This window comes from Streptopelia decaocto (genome assembly GCF_964273445.1).
Source record: "Streptopelia decaocto genome assembly, chromosome: 7".
Classification (NCBI taxonomy): Eukaryota; Metazoa; Chordata; class Aves; order Columbiformes; family Columbidae; genus Streptopelia; species Streptopelia decaocto.
Window position 1 is genome coordinate 42694022 of NC_138661.1, and position 16182 is coordinate 42710203.

At 43.5% G+C, this 16182-nt stretch overlaps 1 protein-coding gene across 3 annotated transcripts in view; it reads left to right on the forward strand.

Moving 5' to 3' along the window:
- Positions 1-16182, forward strand: part of NR1H3 (nuclear receptor subfamily 1 group H member 3) — a 29900-nt gene that overhangs the window by 9007 nt on the left and 4711 nt on the right. For all 3 annotated transcript variants that reach the window (XM_082057406.1, XM_082057407.1, XM_082057408.1), the window contains exons 2-5: positions 9028-9275; positions 12211-12477; positions 15234-15442; positions 15693-15872. In XM_082057406.1, coding sequence (XP_081913532.1) covers positions 9158-9275; positions 12211-12477; positions 15234-15442; positions 15693-15872 — 774 coding nt within the window. In that variant the 5' untranslated portion in view covers positions 9028-9157. The remainder of the gene's footprint in view (positions 1-9027; positions 9276-12210; positions 12478-15233; positions 15443-15692; positions 15873-16182) is intronic.

Sequence of the window (16182 nt, forward strand, 5' to 3'; positions counted from 1 at the left end):
TCTTGGGGTGGGAGGAAAGGAAGAAATCAGAAAAATGAACAAACAGTTGCACCATAAACAACCCCCCTGTTCTTTTATTTCCTCTTTTGACTCTTAGTCTGCATGTTCTTTTATTTCGTAGCTGCTAGAGGATGCAGAAGCCCAGTTTGAAAGAGAAGGTGGTCTGGACAAGGGTCTAGGAGTTGAGGGCTTTTAAGTTCTCTTCCTGGCTTTGCTAGCATACATCCTACAGCTTTACTTGCCCTTGGTCGTCTTGTCTTCTTGGTAAAATACTGCAGCTCCTTCTTGCTGCTGTTACCTGTATTAGTTACCTGTATTCAGTGCTGACAGTGGATTGGGCCGTGTTCTGCTCAGAGGGAACAACAGCAGTTTGGTATACTGATGTTGAAGAGATGGGGTGAGACAACCTGGCCAGCTGAGCAGGTTTCCCTTTTGTGATGCCAGCTGATTAAAGGCACTTGGCCAGAATAGGCATAGGTCATGAAATGTTATTCCCTGACTGCATAATTCAGTGGATATGAAATTATTTGTAAAGAAACGGTCAGGTAAACAGTATGTCGTGTGTTCTTGTGGGGTTTTTTTGTTTGGTGGGTTTTTTAAAAAATATTATAATTTTCTACATACAGAAAGAAGAAGGCCTGCAGTGCTCTTTTCTAGGCATAATCTAGTTGGTTCTCTTATTGCTTACAGACCAAGTTTAACCCTTTTCCCTGGCACCTCCACTATCAAGATGTTATTTTGGGTATTCATTCATGTGGTGGTTTTTTTTGTTGTTTTGTTTTTTTAAATGTTCTGATCTCTTCAGTTTGGAGATGGCATTAGGATGACATCTCAAATCCGTCATGCGTCAGACTTGTGTTCCCGGAAGCAGAGCTGTAGCATCTGTGGGACTGAGGGTCATAAAGCAGGAATGTAGGATCCAAGGTAGAGTTTTCTTTTGTTCTGTAATGTGATGCCACCATGGAAGTCCACAATGATTGAAGAGAGAGGCTTCTCTAAGACTTTTTTAATCTCCCACTTTGGTGCAAGCTCCTTTAAAAAAAACCCACCTTTTTGAACCTGGCTGGTTATTGCCATTAGCTCTGATCTGGATGACACTGTGTGCTTACTGTCTCTTTTAAACCCTGTTCTCTTGGAAGACTAAGGAAGCTCTGGGTCTTAACTGTTGCTTTGAAGAATGGCTGGCTGTTATGTTTTGGATAGCTGTGTGTAATTGTGTAGAACAAGGTATTGGTGGCTGAGTAAAGCCAGAGAAGGAATCCAGAAAGAAACAGTCCGTGGGCATGTTTTCTATGCTGCCATGCAGTGGCATTTATAAGGAAACTATGGTGGTGGGGTCAGATCTTATTTTCAGCCTTCAAGTAGGATGTGATGAGCTGTCACTGCACCTAGGATGTGTTAGAGCTGGTCAGCAGCAGCAATAATGAGCTGCAAACATCTCAACTGCAATTTTTCAAAGCGGGATCTTGCTAGTTAGCAGATTATTTTGTAATAGAAAGTTTTCTAGGTTGCTTGAACACTTTTTTACATTTGATTTTATTATTTGTGCGTGTGTCTGGTATGGTTAGATGTGCAAAAGAATTGCTTTGTTAGCCAATACAAGGGCCCTAAGAAAAACAAACATGCAGACCAAAACCACCTTTGCAGAAGTACATTTAGATGTGCAAGCGAAAAAGCAAATACACTAACTTACTGGTGGGATAGCTTAATTTGCCTGGGGAAATTGTGAGTGGTACTGGCAAAAGAATGCTGTTGCCATTTCAAAGTGAGTTTCCATAGGGAGAGTTTGCTGACAAACATATTCTGTAGACAAGGCTCCAGGCTGGATCCCCTCCCTTCCTCTTCTTCCCATAGAGTGGCAGAGAGCTGCCCTTTGCTCCCCCGCTGGCAGGAGAGGGCCGCTATTCTGCTTTGTGTGCTTCATCCTCCTGGGAGGAGCACAGATGGGATTTTTCCTGGTGGAAGCTCCTATCAAAGCTTCAGTTGTGCTTCCTGCCATCTGAAGGTCAGTGCTGATAGCAATGTCGAGCTGTCAATGAGCTGGATCTGCAGACAGATGTGGGGGATTATTGCAGTTCAGCTCCAAACAGCAAGTTCTGCTTGTGTCTGTCCCCATGGTGCTGCAGAAGCTGGTGTCACTCCAAAGTGGCTGTGCTCAGTCTGCTTCCCATGTCAGGATGCTGGCTTCACAGCTCATCTGGCCAGACAGACCTGAGAAAGCTGTCTGGCAAAACAAGAAGTCATCCTTAGAGGGGAGGGGAAGGTGGGAGGAAGCTGCTACAGTAACATCTACCTTGCTGTAACCCAGTGCATGCCCTAGTTTTTGCTGTTCCTGAAGCGGTTATACACTAAGGTTAGCCAGAAGCTTGAAGGCTTGAGGTGGCAGTAGAAAGCCTAGAAGGGGCTGGAGCTTTGTTACTCAGACCTGACTTGTGCGGTTTTAAAGACGTTTCATGGCAGCAAGTGGCCACATCACTCCTGATATCACTTGTTATTAATTTCCAGTTCATCAACCAGGGGAAAGTCTATCCTCTTTTACCATTGTCTCCTCTCTTTCTGCCTCTTTCCCTCTCCCTTTGTCAGAGGGACTGATACTTCCATGCAAACAGGAAGGGAGGTGAGAGCAGCCTTCTGAGCAGTGTGAATGAACTCCAGTAACCTTGTCTTCTTTCTCCTCTTTCCAGATGCAGGACCACGGGCATCTGGCAGGAGCGGGGGAGGAAACAAAAAGGCACAGCCTGTTTCAGGATCTTACCCACCCTGAAATCAGTCACACATTTACTCTCTTTTCCTCTTATTCCTTGTGTTGACATGGCACTCTGGTAAGGCAGAAACTGAGGTGAAGACAAGGGCAAACCGAAACCCTCAGCCTCTGACAGGCAAGGAATAATGAGAGGCAGGCAAGGAATAATGAGAGGCAGGTGAGGGGCAAGGGAGCATCTCCCACTGGATGAGGCATGCAAATAGGAGGGCTGACTTGCAGAAAGATTGCTGTTGGGCTGAGGAGTTCCTCTGCAGAGCTTGTAGGTTCTTGGTTGGGATGGAGTCTCAGTGCATTCTGTCTTCATCTAATGTACAGTTTGGGAAGCCCTGTTCCCAAAATGGGATCCACAGGCTGTGTAGGAAAGAAATCCTATGCTCTAAAGATCATAAACAAGGGGTGAGTTTGGGCTTTTTTTTATGTGGAGCGAAGCAAAAGTACTTTGGGCTGATTCTGCCCTGAATTATTGCATTCTAATTCACTTTGCTAACCAGTTTGTTCAATAGAGAGACTGCTTTGTTGTTTCAGTCCTATATTCCTTCTCACTTGAAGTAAGGTGGAACTGGTTTGGAATTTCTGTTGCTGCCAATGTTTCTTTATAATAGCATACTCAGTGGGTCAAGAGCATCTAAGTTATATTAGTTACAGATTCAGAAATGTCTGCAGACCTCTTTGCATTTCTGTAGTAATGTAAGGTCTAATTTTGGAAGGAAGATTATGGAGACTGCCCTCCAGTTTCCCGGAGCACACCTTTAGGGTGTTTTTCTGTAATTGCCTGACTTTCCCTTCCTCAGTTTCCCTCTATTTCTTTTAGGCATACCATCTTTTGGAATAATGCCTTTCATCCTGCTGTATGCCATTGTCACACCTTCCTGCTTCTCCTCCCAGTACTCTTTCAACCAAGTGAGACACTCAGCAGATGTCACACTATGTGTTGAGGCCAGACTAAAGCCAAAGGAAGTTCTTCACAATGACAGCTGGGTGCTGCAGTGAGAACCTGGTAAAGCTCAGGAATGCACTGGTTCAAAGGGGGAGACGAATGTGGGTGCAAAGGCCATGCCAGCAGTCAAGAAAGTCATGGGTAATAATGGAGTTGGTCATCAGCAGGAGTAAAAGCCAAAGTAAGAGGTGTGGGGGGTGTTCTTCTAAAACTCAGAGCTAGAGAGGCAGAGGTGAGAATAAGACCCTTAAGTTGGGGGCAGGAGACCAGGATGGAGCTGCCCATCCCTGAGGAACAGGCTGCACGGCCTGGCTTGACTGGTAGGGCTCTTCTGCATAGTTGGCAGAGGTGGCGACAATTGCAAGGCTCACAGGCCAGGGCTGCACACGTGGGCAGCTGCTGATGGTCAGCTGAACCTTAGCTCAACAGCAAATGAAGAGAGTCAGAATGCTGTAGCATTTTTGGGACTGACAGTGGCTTGCAAACTCCTTCCAGCAGTTGTCTTTATGCTTCTGAGAGATCAAAATGGATAATGTGATTTCAAATCGTGTCCCTGCAGTTCTCTGTAGAGAGAAATTTACAGTGGGTACACAGACCTGGGCTTCATTCCCTGGGAAATACAAAACAGTTTGTTCAATTCTTTGTACACATACTGCTCAAAATCATTCTTCATGCTTTCCTGTTGCATGGCTTTGCACAACTTGCATTTTGGTGGTTTGTCCCTCCCACTGACAATCTGAAGTTGATTATTTTTCCTCATAAGTTTTAACAGTTTCACATGCAATATTATTTCATTTTCAAAGTGTCGGATTTGCATAATGTTCTTTTTCTGCCCTGAAAGGTACAAGTGTCTCTTTCAGTATCTTCTTAATTGGAAGCTGTTATATGTGTACTTCTGCCCTGCTTACATATGTACTAGCTGCTCTGCATTTCTTGGCAAAGGTGATGGTGCAGAAGGAAGGAAGAGGAATGAGCCAGTATGAGCTGGGAATAACCTTTTGTTTCTCTTGAAACAGCTACAAAGTAGTACCAAGTTCCTTGGGGAGGTTTGAAAATACGCTGGCTGCTACACCAGAGATGGTGTAGGAGGAGCATTATGTCACAAAATACTGGTTACTCCTTATGAAAGGATTGGAACAGTGGTGTCTCCTGAGGGGCTTAGTTCTGTGCTGGTGTTGTGGGGTCCTGTGAAATCTCAATCGAACAGTGTTTTTTTTCTTGGCCACTTAGATCTGCAGCCAGCTTTTGATACCCAAGGTGGCATCACTGCTGTGCAAGTTGTGCATTTAGATTTCAGCAGAGACTCTTATGCATGGTTGTGAACCTGGCTTTCAGAGGTAGATTCAGATTGTGTGCTGGCACTTGTATTGCATGGCAGAACACGTTTAGAAGCCAAAATGCCAAATTATATCCCTGATTTAGGTACCTCTGAAAGACAGCCCTTCCTATGTGATCCATTTGTTCACCAACAGCCTGTTAGGCCCATGCACAGAGACACAGTCCTGTTGACACACAGCTGTGTGATGCATGAGCACAGTCATGCTAACACATGTATACAAATGTGAGGTCTCTTCTGCTTGATGCTGACGTGCTGCGGAGTGCATGCTTGTGATTCATTATGGAACTGAAACATAACCATGTATTGTACCCTGGCAGAAGGCTGTAGGATTTTGTAATTTACATGACCAGGACTCTGACCAGTAAATCCTGTTTTGAAAGATCCCAGAGGCTTGCACAAGCTTCCTAAAAAGCTACTGAAGGGGATCTGAACATTCAGTATTTGGAGGTAAAGGACCCATTGTGCTGTTCCTCTGATTATTCCTGCACTCTACAGTACAGTTTTTTTTTCAGATATATACTTGGTCTGGTTCCTGGTTCTTAAACTTCTCACAGAAAGCGCCAAACAAGAAATACCAGGGAGAGGACAGACGTGTTTAGCAGAAGTGTCACAGTACCTGCATCTGGCTCATTTGGTTTCTTTATGTGCTGTACTGCCCAATGCCATCTCCTTTACTTGTCCTTGATGAATGTGGGACAGAAATCAGGCATATTCTGTAGCTTTGTGTCATCCTGATGATAGGTCAGATCAAAGACTCCCAGAAGAGTGCATGAGTGCTTCACCTAGGCTTGGAAGAGGACTCAGCTGAGGTAACGGGGTGAGATGAGACCGTTGTTGCTGGAGGAAGTGATGAATGTTTCTGGCACTTGGTGTGAAAGCCAGGGCTGCCACCTCTAGTCTCTGTTACCAGTACTTTTTGTTACAAGAGCACTTGGGACCGTTGGTATCTGAGTTGTTCCATTGTCTCAGAAACAAAAGGGAAAGGGAAGAAATGGAATAGAGTGAAACTGGTGGTGACACATTTTGGACATGTTTAGTGTCTCCTTTGAGACATAGGTGGCAAGGGCTGGCAGAAAATTTTTTCCCTTAGCCTTTCATTTATATCTGCTTCCTCACCGGAGCATGTCCGCTGATCAGGTTCCTCTGTTCTAGATGCTGTGTTAGAGAGAAGTAATTGCTTCATCTTTTGTCACTTGGCCAGTCCTGGTTTCTAAAACTGACAGAGTTGAGACAGACGGTGGGAGGCAGCACAGCAGATTATGTCAAGAAGGAAGTGTTCCTTCTTGCAGTTGTAGCTTGCATCACCCTTCTACACTTTTAGTTAAAGTGGTGGTGCAAATAGGAAAATGTGAGCCTCTAATAACATGATTATTAGTATAAAAAGTCGAAGACTTTTAGTAATTTGAAAACAATCCTCATGTATTTCTGTGAAAGCGCACTCCCTAGCCTAGTATACAGCCTCTCACTTGCATGCTTGTGGGGAAAATGCTAGTTTAGATTTCTTAGCACCAGAGTGCTGCTGTTTGGACAGTCTTCCACAGCGTGCAGCTGTTACTGGATCTACAAAAGTAAAAAATGCTCCGTCTTAGGAGCAGAGAAATCAAGCTTTGCCTCTCTGACCCGTTCTGTTTTGGGAAGGCTGGAGGCTGGTGCACAAAGTAGGAACGTGTGGGTTGGTTTTACAGCATGAAGAAGAGTGGCCAATAGGCCTTACCACTCACAGTGTCCCTGGTGTGCCCACAGATTTATACCCCACCTCCTTGTTGGTAGCTGCAGACTTCTCAGACATTGCCAGGAAGTCTGTAGTCTCTTAGAAACTCCCCTTCGGGCTCCAGATGTCCTGCTGACAGCAAGTTTCGCTCTTGCCATGTCAGTCATGGTTGTGTGAATGATATAGTTTTGAAATCCCATCAGGCTGTACCCTCCTCTTTTGCTTTTCTGAATACATCGCAGTCGTGGCTGGGTTGCAGCAAGACTGGATCACTGAACTGGAGACAGTGGGGCCTGAGGAATGTCACTCAGTCCCTCAACTAGGGGATCAAACTCTTCCTTTGAAAAATTACTGCAGTACTGCTGCTGGTGATTCATTCTGCACAATAATTAATGTTTGAGTGAGTCTTCTGTGTGGTTTAAAGGAATGTGCAGTTGCACTGAGGGAGCACGCTTAGCTTTCTTGTTTCGTGCTCAAACACGTTCAGAGACATCTGATACCAACACTGGTGGGGAGCTTATGTGGGACTAGGAATACAAGTCAGGTTTGGGTTTGTTTCAGTGACGTTCCTATCTCTATCTGATGCTCTGTGCCTCTCCACAAGGTTTTCAGTTGCTGCAGGATTTACTGTGGCGACTCTTTAGAGAAGTTGCTCGTGGTAGCCATCTTCCTTTGAGGACTGAGAGTCTCTTTGAATTGGTTGCAAATCACTTCAGCTGCATACAGCTAGGTTGTAGTCTCCCACAGTAGCTCTTCTTCCTTTCTCTGGCTTTGAGTTTCATATTTGCTGCCGCTGCTTTTATCGTAGATAGTCTGTTTCTCCGGTGGTTCGGTGGCTGTGTGCACCAGAGGGGAGTGAGCTCCAAACTGGTTATACAGTCAGAGGCTGTTTACCAAGATCACATGATGTGCCCTGTGGTTTTGAACACCTGCATCTATTGTCTGTCACAGTGTAATGGGAGATGGCAGGCGCTCAGCAGCCTTGACAGTATGACTGCATTTGTACTTGATGACTATTTCAGCATCCTGGGAAGGGGGCTAGTTTCTGGAAGTATTGCTTTCATCTTTGCCTTTGGCATTCTGAAAAAAGCTGCATGATCTGGTCCAAATACCCAGGAGGGAAGAAGGGACTTGGGACTGTGCTCCTCTGCCTCTTCCCAGCCAGCACTGCAATGTGTGAGGCACCTGCGCACTTGAGGCTTTTGTATCTGGGCCGCTGCACAGCTTTCTGTCACCTCCTGGATTTGTCAGGGAGTGGCAGGCTTCCAGCCCTGAACTCAATCACTCAAGTTAAACTGGTACAGACCTTTAACGTAGTTGCTTTTTAAATCAGTTAATCCCTTTAGCTTGCATTGGTAAATCACTGAGTTAAGATCAACTGATCAAATGCACGTCCAGTCAGATTAGAGGTGTTTTCATTAGCAGTTTACATCAATTTCACTAAGTTTGTGCAATCAAACCAGTAAGGCCTTCTTTGTGCAGGTAGGGCTTTTTGGAAAAAGTGATTTGATTTGATTTGATTTGCAGCTTCAGATTCTGTAGTGGCGTTAGTTCTGTATAATAAAGATACTTTTCAGTATGGTTTCGAGGTTCCAGAAAAGGGTATCCTCAGAAGGCTGGTGGTGAATCTGTTTCCTGAGGGTGTTGTAATGGTCATTTCCCATAAGTATGATGTCAGCTTTCGATTTGTTGCTGTAGGTGAGGGTAGGATTTGTCATCCATGTCTTTGGTACATCACTGATCTTTGGCATAGCTTTTGGCTACTGATATTAACAGAGAAAGCTGATGTTTTATAGTCTTTGCTAAATGGTACCACAATTGTCTTATACGATTTTTTTTGTGTACTCTGCAGTACATGCCACAAAATGCAGAGCAGCTGACAGCAATGAGCTGTTTGTTACTGGAAGCTTTAACAAAGGCCACTGGTTGTAAAGTCTGGAATTTCCTTTTTACACACTTGGAGAGGTCAGGGCTGAAGTCCCCTGGTGGTGTTAGCAGTAATGGAGACTTGTCCTGCTTTGATAAATATTTTGACAATAAAAAGACAGTTTTGCACCTGCATGGGCTAATCTTGTACCTTTAGGCACGTTTTGTTAAAATATTGTGTTTCAAGATAATAAATATTGATAAAACAGTTAATTGTCCCTTTTAATAGGGAACAATCTTGAAGGTTGCTTGTGATGCAGCTTGCTATAGGTTTTGGGAGTGAATAGCTTCAGTAGTTGAACTCTTGCCTCTTTTGCATCTGTTGGTTGTTTGTTTTTTTTTTTTCACAGGTACTTCTTTTCTGACTGTCAGTAGCAGAGAGAAAATAAAGACCTTGAAGAAATACGCCCGCAGCCCCTTGCTCGGCAATAACAATGCTGCAGCGATGACATTATAGCAAGCCTTTCCTGTGTGGCCTCCATGGGTCCCACTCAACTCAGCACACAGGATCATGGGAAGAGGGTGGCAAGTGTATTTGAGATGGAGGAGGAAGGGCTTTCGCTCTTCCCTGGCTCAGAGAACCCCCCTGAGCCTGCAGGTATGGAAAAATTCTTACTAAATCCATGCAAGCTAAAGGCTTTCCATTCTTTCAGCTGCAAGCAGAATTGATACCTGGCAAAATTTTAGGGCGAGTTCTGCTGTGCATGAGGCTCCCAGGGAGAATGCCTAAGAATAGAACCAGTTATTGATAGTTGAAGATGACTGGGTTTATCCAGGTGATAAATGTGTTGAGTATTTTGCCTGTTTGACCTTCTGGAGGCTCAGTCTGTGGCAGTAAAGTTGATTTGTTTTTATTAGTCTTATCAAAAGCTGCTGAACAACAAAGCTTTACTACTAGGCAACAATCCAGCAAGGGTTAGCGATGCAAAGAAATGATAGGTTCTTGCAGATTCATATAATGGAAAGACAGTAGAAATTTCTTCTACACATTTCTTTTTCTGGGATGTATATATCCACAATAATGAAGCTTATTGTGCCACGATATTTTGAAGCTACATGACATAAAAGAGAGAGGTAGCAGAATCAAACTTAGAGCAATCTGCCATATATAACTGAGGTTAGAAGAGTATCAAGAAATAGAATTGAGATTTTGCGGTTACAATTGTTGCTGACAGACACAGTTTTCCACTTCCAAACTGTAAGAAGGTAGAGTGTAACATTTCTGGACAGGTAACGGGGAAAAAAATGGAAGCACAAGTGCGGTGTCTGGCATAGTGTTGGCAACTTAATGAAAATATGACAAATAAATGTATTTTTTGAAGAGCGAGGCAATGAGCAATCCCTGATATAAAAAGGAGAGGTGATCTGAACATTGAACTAGGACTCATCAGTGGAATAGAGGCAAAGAGAGTAATTGAATGGTGGAGAGATATTACTCAATAGAAGTCCTTAAAACAGATTCGAGGACAGGAAAATCAACCAGTTGATAAATGCCTTACAGAAATTCAAGAAAAAAAAAAAATGTAATAGGGGATCTACCAAAGAAGGGAGATCCTGGTGAGAGCTAAAGGTGCACAGATGGCATTCACTCTTGATATGTCTCAAATTATTTATCTTATCTTTAACTACAGAAAAGGAGCTACATGACTGAAATGGTTAGTCTTCAAAGATGGAAATTAATTTGCATAGATCAACGAATAAACCTATCTGTCTCCATAAAACAGTCATAGGAATGGTAATCAGACCTTTATGTAATTATTTAAAGACAGGTAAGAAATCCACAAGATGGGCAGATCCATCTTGTGGAAATCATTGTATTTACTCTGCTGCCCCTCAGAACCATAGGAACATCATTTGAGGCTTCTGCAAAGTTATTGTAAGAGTTAATATATATACAATGGCAGACTAGGTAATTTGAAATAACTGTAGGCATTGCATAATTTCCTCTTGGTAATAGATTATGTGAAGAGAAATATAGCAGAAAAAGAGAGGGGAATATCAGAGACTTAACCTTTCTGATGACATTTGCCTGCTGTCCCATCTGCAATGAGAAGTGCAGGCCAAAATGAGTGACCTCCAGACCTCTGTAAAGTCAATGGGATTGAAAATCAACACCAAGACACTTAAGACTGTGAAAACCAATATGTAGTGAAGAACACTAATAATAATTTCTGAGACTGACCTAAAACTGTTTGCCATTTCAGGAACTCGAGCAGTATAGTAAGCATAACCGAGAGTACAGATAGCAGTATTAAACCCTGTGTACAAAAATGAGACGTACTGTTGTAACCCTGTAGCTGATCAGGAAATGCCTTGTTCTGCAAACCAATCCCTATGAATTAACTCCGGTGTAAAGGCTTTCCAGGCATATCTAAACATAATCTGGAGATTTATGAAGACATGCTGTTAGTAATCTTTATGAACAGCTGCTGTAGAAGAATCTATAATATCTGACATACAGAAAAATATTTGCACTGTGAGCTGTGCAGAAGGACATGTGAGATGTCAATGTGGCTACAATTAAATGGAATAAAAAGAGATATGGCTAGTAGGGAAGGAATGCACAAATAACTTTGGCAAGCATTTGGCTGGAATGCTTGAGGTCAGTTGCACTGGAGTAGACCGAAGATGTTTCAGAATGCACATCCAGTGAAAAGATTAAGATCTGTCAGAATGATACAGGAAGAACTGGGAGCTTTTGCACAAGACCATCTGAAAAGTGAGGCAGTAGTGAAGGCTCTGTGTTTCAGATGGAATAACGAGGTTTAGCAAATTAACTGTCAGTGTGAGAGTGCTTCAGTTTTAGGAGTGGGGCACACTCTTCTTGAAGAAGAAATGATGGTGTCAGAGTTCCAAAGGTCCACAGCACTTGGGCAGTGTGCTGCTTGCATGCTTATTGCCCCTACCTTCACAAAGTTGCTGTCTTATATTTTGACAGTTTCCCCAGGTGTTACAGGGATCGCCTACTCTGTCTGCTTTTTGTAGGATCACAGTTTCAGCACTCGTTTTCGGTCACTATTTGACTGCTGAAACATTTTTCCTTATCCTTGTACATATGGCAGAGAAAATAGGAGAGAATCAGAGTTGAATTCTGAAGAAAATTACTTTCTGCACAGTCTTGGATTTCAGCTCAACTTTTTTTGCAGCTATTTTGCACATTGGTAACTTAATTGTCACTCCTGCTGATGGAAAGTGCAGAAGAATATCTGGCCTGAGTGTGTTTTAGCTCTTTCACTCTGTTTTGGAGGGAAACAAGCATGAAGCTATATCTGCTTATATAGTTGTGCTGTAACTGTTTGGATTATGTCAGTAGTTGGTTTGCAAAAATATGCTTGCCCAGAAGGGGAGCCTGTGAAATGGAATACTTGATCTTTTCATCCATATGTTTGGGAGACAGTGGATTTGAGTGAAGATGTGTTACTGTAAGGAATGGGGCAGTCAGCTGCAAACACCATGCTTCCCTCATATGTGTGGGTTTTCTTTTTTGTTTGTTCCCCCCCCTTCCTTTTCCTTGGTACTGTTCATTTCGGTAGAAAATCCCCCCCTGAAGAGGAAGAAGGGCCCGGCCCCTAAGATGCTGGGAAACGAAGTGTGCAGCGTGTGTGGGGACAAGGCCTCGGGCTTCCACTACAACGTGCTGAGCTGTGAAGGCTGCAAGGGCTTCTTCCGACGCAGTGTCATCAAGGGTGCACAGTACGTCTGCAAGAATGGTGGCAAGTGTGAAATGGACATGTACATGCGTCGCAAGTGTCAGGAGTGCCGGCTGCGCAAGTGCCAGGAGGCGGGCATGCGGGAGCAGTGTGAGTGCAGAAATGGTGCTGGCAGGAGCACCATGGCACTGGGACTGGAGGTGTGTGGGTGGGTTGGGGGGACAATGGGCACAAGGAAGAGGGGGTCGGCACGAGTGCTTGGGCGTCACACGTGAGCCACGCAGGCTGCCTGCGGAATGTGTGTGGGAAGTCACTGAGAGCTTAGCAGGGGTCATGTGAGGAGAGGTGAGGCTGTTAGTGTGCACCCGGTGTGCTGAGAGCCCCAGCCCTGCTGTATTCTTTGAACATGCTATTTTGTAAGGTCTTGTGGGATATGACATCAGAGGAAAGACTCGCAACTAAGATTTACACATTATCAGTAAACTCAGGCTTCACTCTGTCTTGTGATCGAGGCTGCAAGGTTGGTCACCATGCTCCTTGAACAGGCACTTTCCTTTGCCTCATACAGTGAACTTGTGACAGAGGTAAAGGGCAGTACCACAGTCCTGCAGCTGTGTTTGTACAGACCCAATCTCATTGCTCCCTTTAGTGAACTCTGCTATTTTTCTTACACAAGCCTTAAGGCTGCTTTTTCTGAATATTCAACAATGTTCCTGCTCACATATGAGGAACGGCCCTAATCTGTCAGTGCATCGAGGTTTCTTCCCTTTGCTGGGCAAAACTGACTGAATAGATGCTCGCTTAATGTTAAATCTGTGTGAAGTCTCCTTTCCTGACATCCAGCACCCAGGACAGTGAAGAACAGAAGGTATTTTGGAAACATCTCTACTGAGCTGCACCAAGAAAACATGCTGTTCAGTTTTTTCAACATGAAACACGGCACACCTAATATATGTAATCAGTATCTTTGTCATGCTGGTTTGTATCAGCATTGTGTGTGCTGTCTTTGCCCCATTTCCCCCTGCTCCTGGGACTACAAAACAGATGTATTTGAAAACCTGTGTAGCAAGGCTACCTGTGCACATTGCTACTCTTTGCAGGTAAATACTAGAGAGCCTCATTGTGTTTCTGCATCTACTCATTGTCTTAAGTTGAATCCCCACTGCAAATTTGCCCTGTTAATCTTGACAGAATTTGAGACCTTTTTCCTCCAGCTGTTTCACTTGGAAGGTCATTCCATAACTTTCCTCTACTAATTGTTGGAAACATTCTTCTAATTCCCAGACTGAAGTTATTCATAGCCAGTTTGTTGTTCTTAAGCCACTGTGAACCATGAGGTTAAATAAACATTCCTTCATGGCAAACCGACTAACTTAGATTGCTTTGAATTTAGTATGGTATAGAAGATTGCCCATAGGCAGTTTTCAGGATTTGGCAGCATCTGGTAACTTGTTACATTGCTATAAATTCTTTGTGCATCTGTGTTCCAAGAGTAGAGACTGAAATTGCTTGGATCAATTACTTCTCTCCTTAAACTAACACTGTGACTAGCATTCTCTAGTCTTCCAGATACCCCTTAATTTAGTAATTATTGAATGTCTTTGCTGTTAGAATTGTAATTTTTGTGTGTGTGCACCTGAGCACGCATCTTCCCTGTTGGAAGTCAGGGATAAAGGTTACCCGCAGCTTCAAAGTCCTGTGTTCTTTGTCGTTCCCTCAAGTCCTGTGGACTGTCCATTTCAGAATGCTTTCACAGTAGTTTTCCATTTCTTGTCTTCTTGTTTAGTGTGATTCTTTTGAAAAGAGCAAGTATGTACCTGCTCAGCTGTGGAGCTGCCTTCCCATGCAGCAGCCATGTTTCCTTGTTATCTGTGCATAAAACATGGCCAAAGGAGCTTTCATCACTCTTTAAATCTTGTTTGTAAAGTCAAGGTTTACTTTTTTAATCTTTGTTCCTGAAGATATGGTTTCTTTCCAGTCCCTTTTCTGCTCTTTGTTTATTCATCACTAACTCATAGGGTGATTCTCTTGAAGATAATACTTGAATCCAGGTATGTTTGGTGGTTTCCTTTTTTTGAATGCAGCTTGCAGAGAGTTTTGGCAGCTTTGACTAAAAAAAACAACAAACCTCTACATCGAAATCAGTGAATTCTTCACTTAACATAGTTACAGGCTCTTAACAGGGTTTTGTCTGTAAATTAGCTGATAAGCAGTTGGTCCAATAATATTTTTCACAACATAGACCTTTGAGTTGTTTTATTCCGTACAACAGTACATCTAAATGACATATTCTGTGATTTCGTGACTGAAGAAGACTTCTAGCCCTACTCCTGAAGGTCTTGTAGTCCTCTGTACATTTTGTACAAAGTTTTTCTTTTGTTACTCACCTTGTGGTATGTTAGTACTCCACAGTCTGCTGCAGATGGGCTGCGTAGAGAATTGTCCTTTCACTCTGTACTGACCTCTCAAGAGGAACATGAAATGACACAAGCTGTTAATTTAGCAACATCAGAAAAAGATACAACAGATATAAAACACAATGGACATGCCATGACATGTGAAGAGAGCACCTGCTGGAATGTTATGACATTTGGGGAAATTGCCCAATGGGGAAAGTTGCTGTTGTCTTTCTGAGATCTGCAGTGCATCATGAAGGGAGCATCTGTCCTTTGCGAACAATTTGCATGTCAGTGTGATTAAAAGAAAGGCAATGGAACAACTTAAGTGGGGAAAAGAGGAAGAAACAAATGATAAGTATCACTGTGTGTGTTGGTGTACACTCTGATATACTACATACAGGCAGCTGTGATCTCTGCTTCTCCATCCACAGCATGTTGCCCTGTGTTTAGTTGTGGTTTCCAGTGTGCTCCTGTGCTATGATTGATCTCTGGTTATTCCTGCTTTAGATGTTTTGTCCGAAGAACAGATCCGACTGAAAAAACTGAAGAAGCAGGAAGATGATCAGGCTCGGACAGTTGTGGTGCGTCCAAACCCTCCAAATCCACCAAGCCCTTCCCATGAACTGACGCCTGAACAGTTGAGCATGATAGAAAAGCTTGTGGCCGCTCAGCAGCAGTGCAACCAGCGCTCGTTCACAGACAGGCTCAAAGTAACGGTAAAAACTCTACCAGTGTACCCAAAATAAAAAAAAAAAAGTGGAGTTTGGGGAGCCAAGGTTGTGGGTAAATTATTTGGGAGAGCGAGAGATACTTTAGGCATTACATCTGTGGGTTGAAGTTATGTAAAGAATAGCAAAAGATGTTGTTCCAATGTATCTCATTTTCTTTCTGTTCACTTCATCTTCTCATCTTTCTGCCCTGGCTCCATCTTTCATGTATAAATGCTGTCTCATCCCATTCCCACAGCCGTGGCCCCAAGTTCCTGACCCTAATAACCGTGAAGCAAGGCAGCAGCGTTTTGCTCACTTTACAGAACTTGCAATTATTTCTGTGCAAGAGATTGTGGACTTTGCCAAGCAACTGCCTGGCTTCCTGGAGCTCACCAGGGAAGATCAGATTGCTTTATTGAAGACATCTACCATAGAGGTGAGAGTTTTGTTCCACCACAACATGTAGTAGCAGAGATGAAAAAATTTGGAGTACCTACCCAGAGAACAGGTTTTGGGATGGCAGGCTGAAGGACCTTAGCTATGGGACTATTACTGCAGTGCCAGGCTGTACTGGCAAAGGGCTGTGGAGGAGAATGAGGCAAGAGCCTTGGTAGTGGCAAGCAGGTATTTCCACCTTCCCAGAAGCCAGCACTGCAATGGATGCAGCAGAATTTACCTTGAAATTTTTAAGCACTCTGAGAGAAACTGCTTGGATAGTTTTTGTTTGTTTGGGGTTTTTGGGGTGT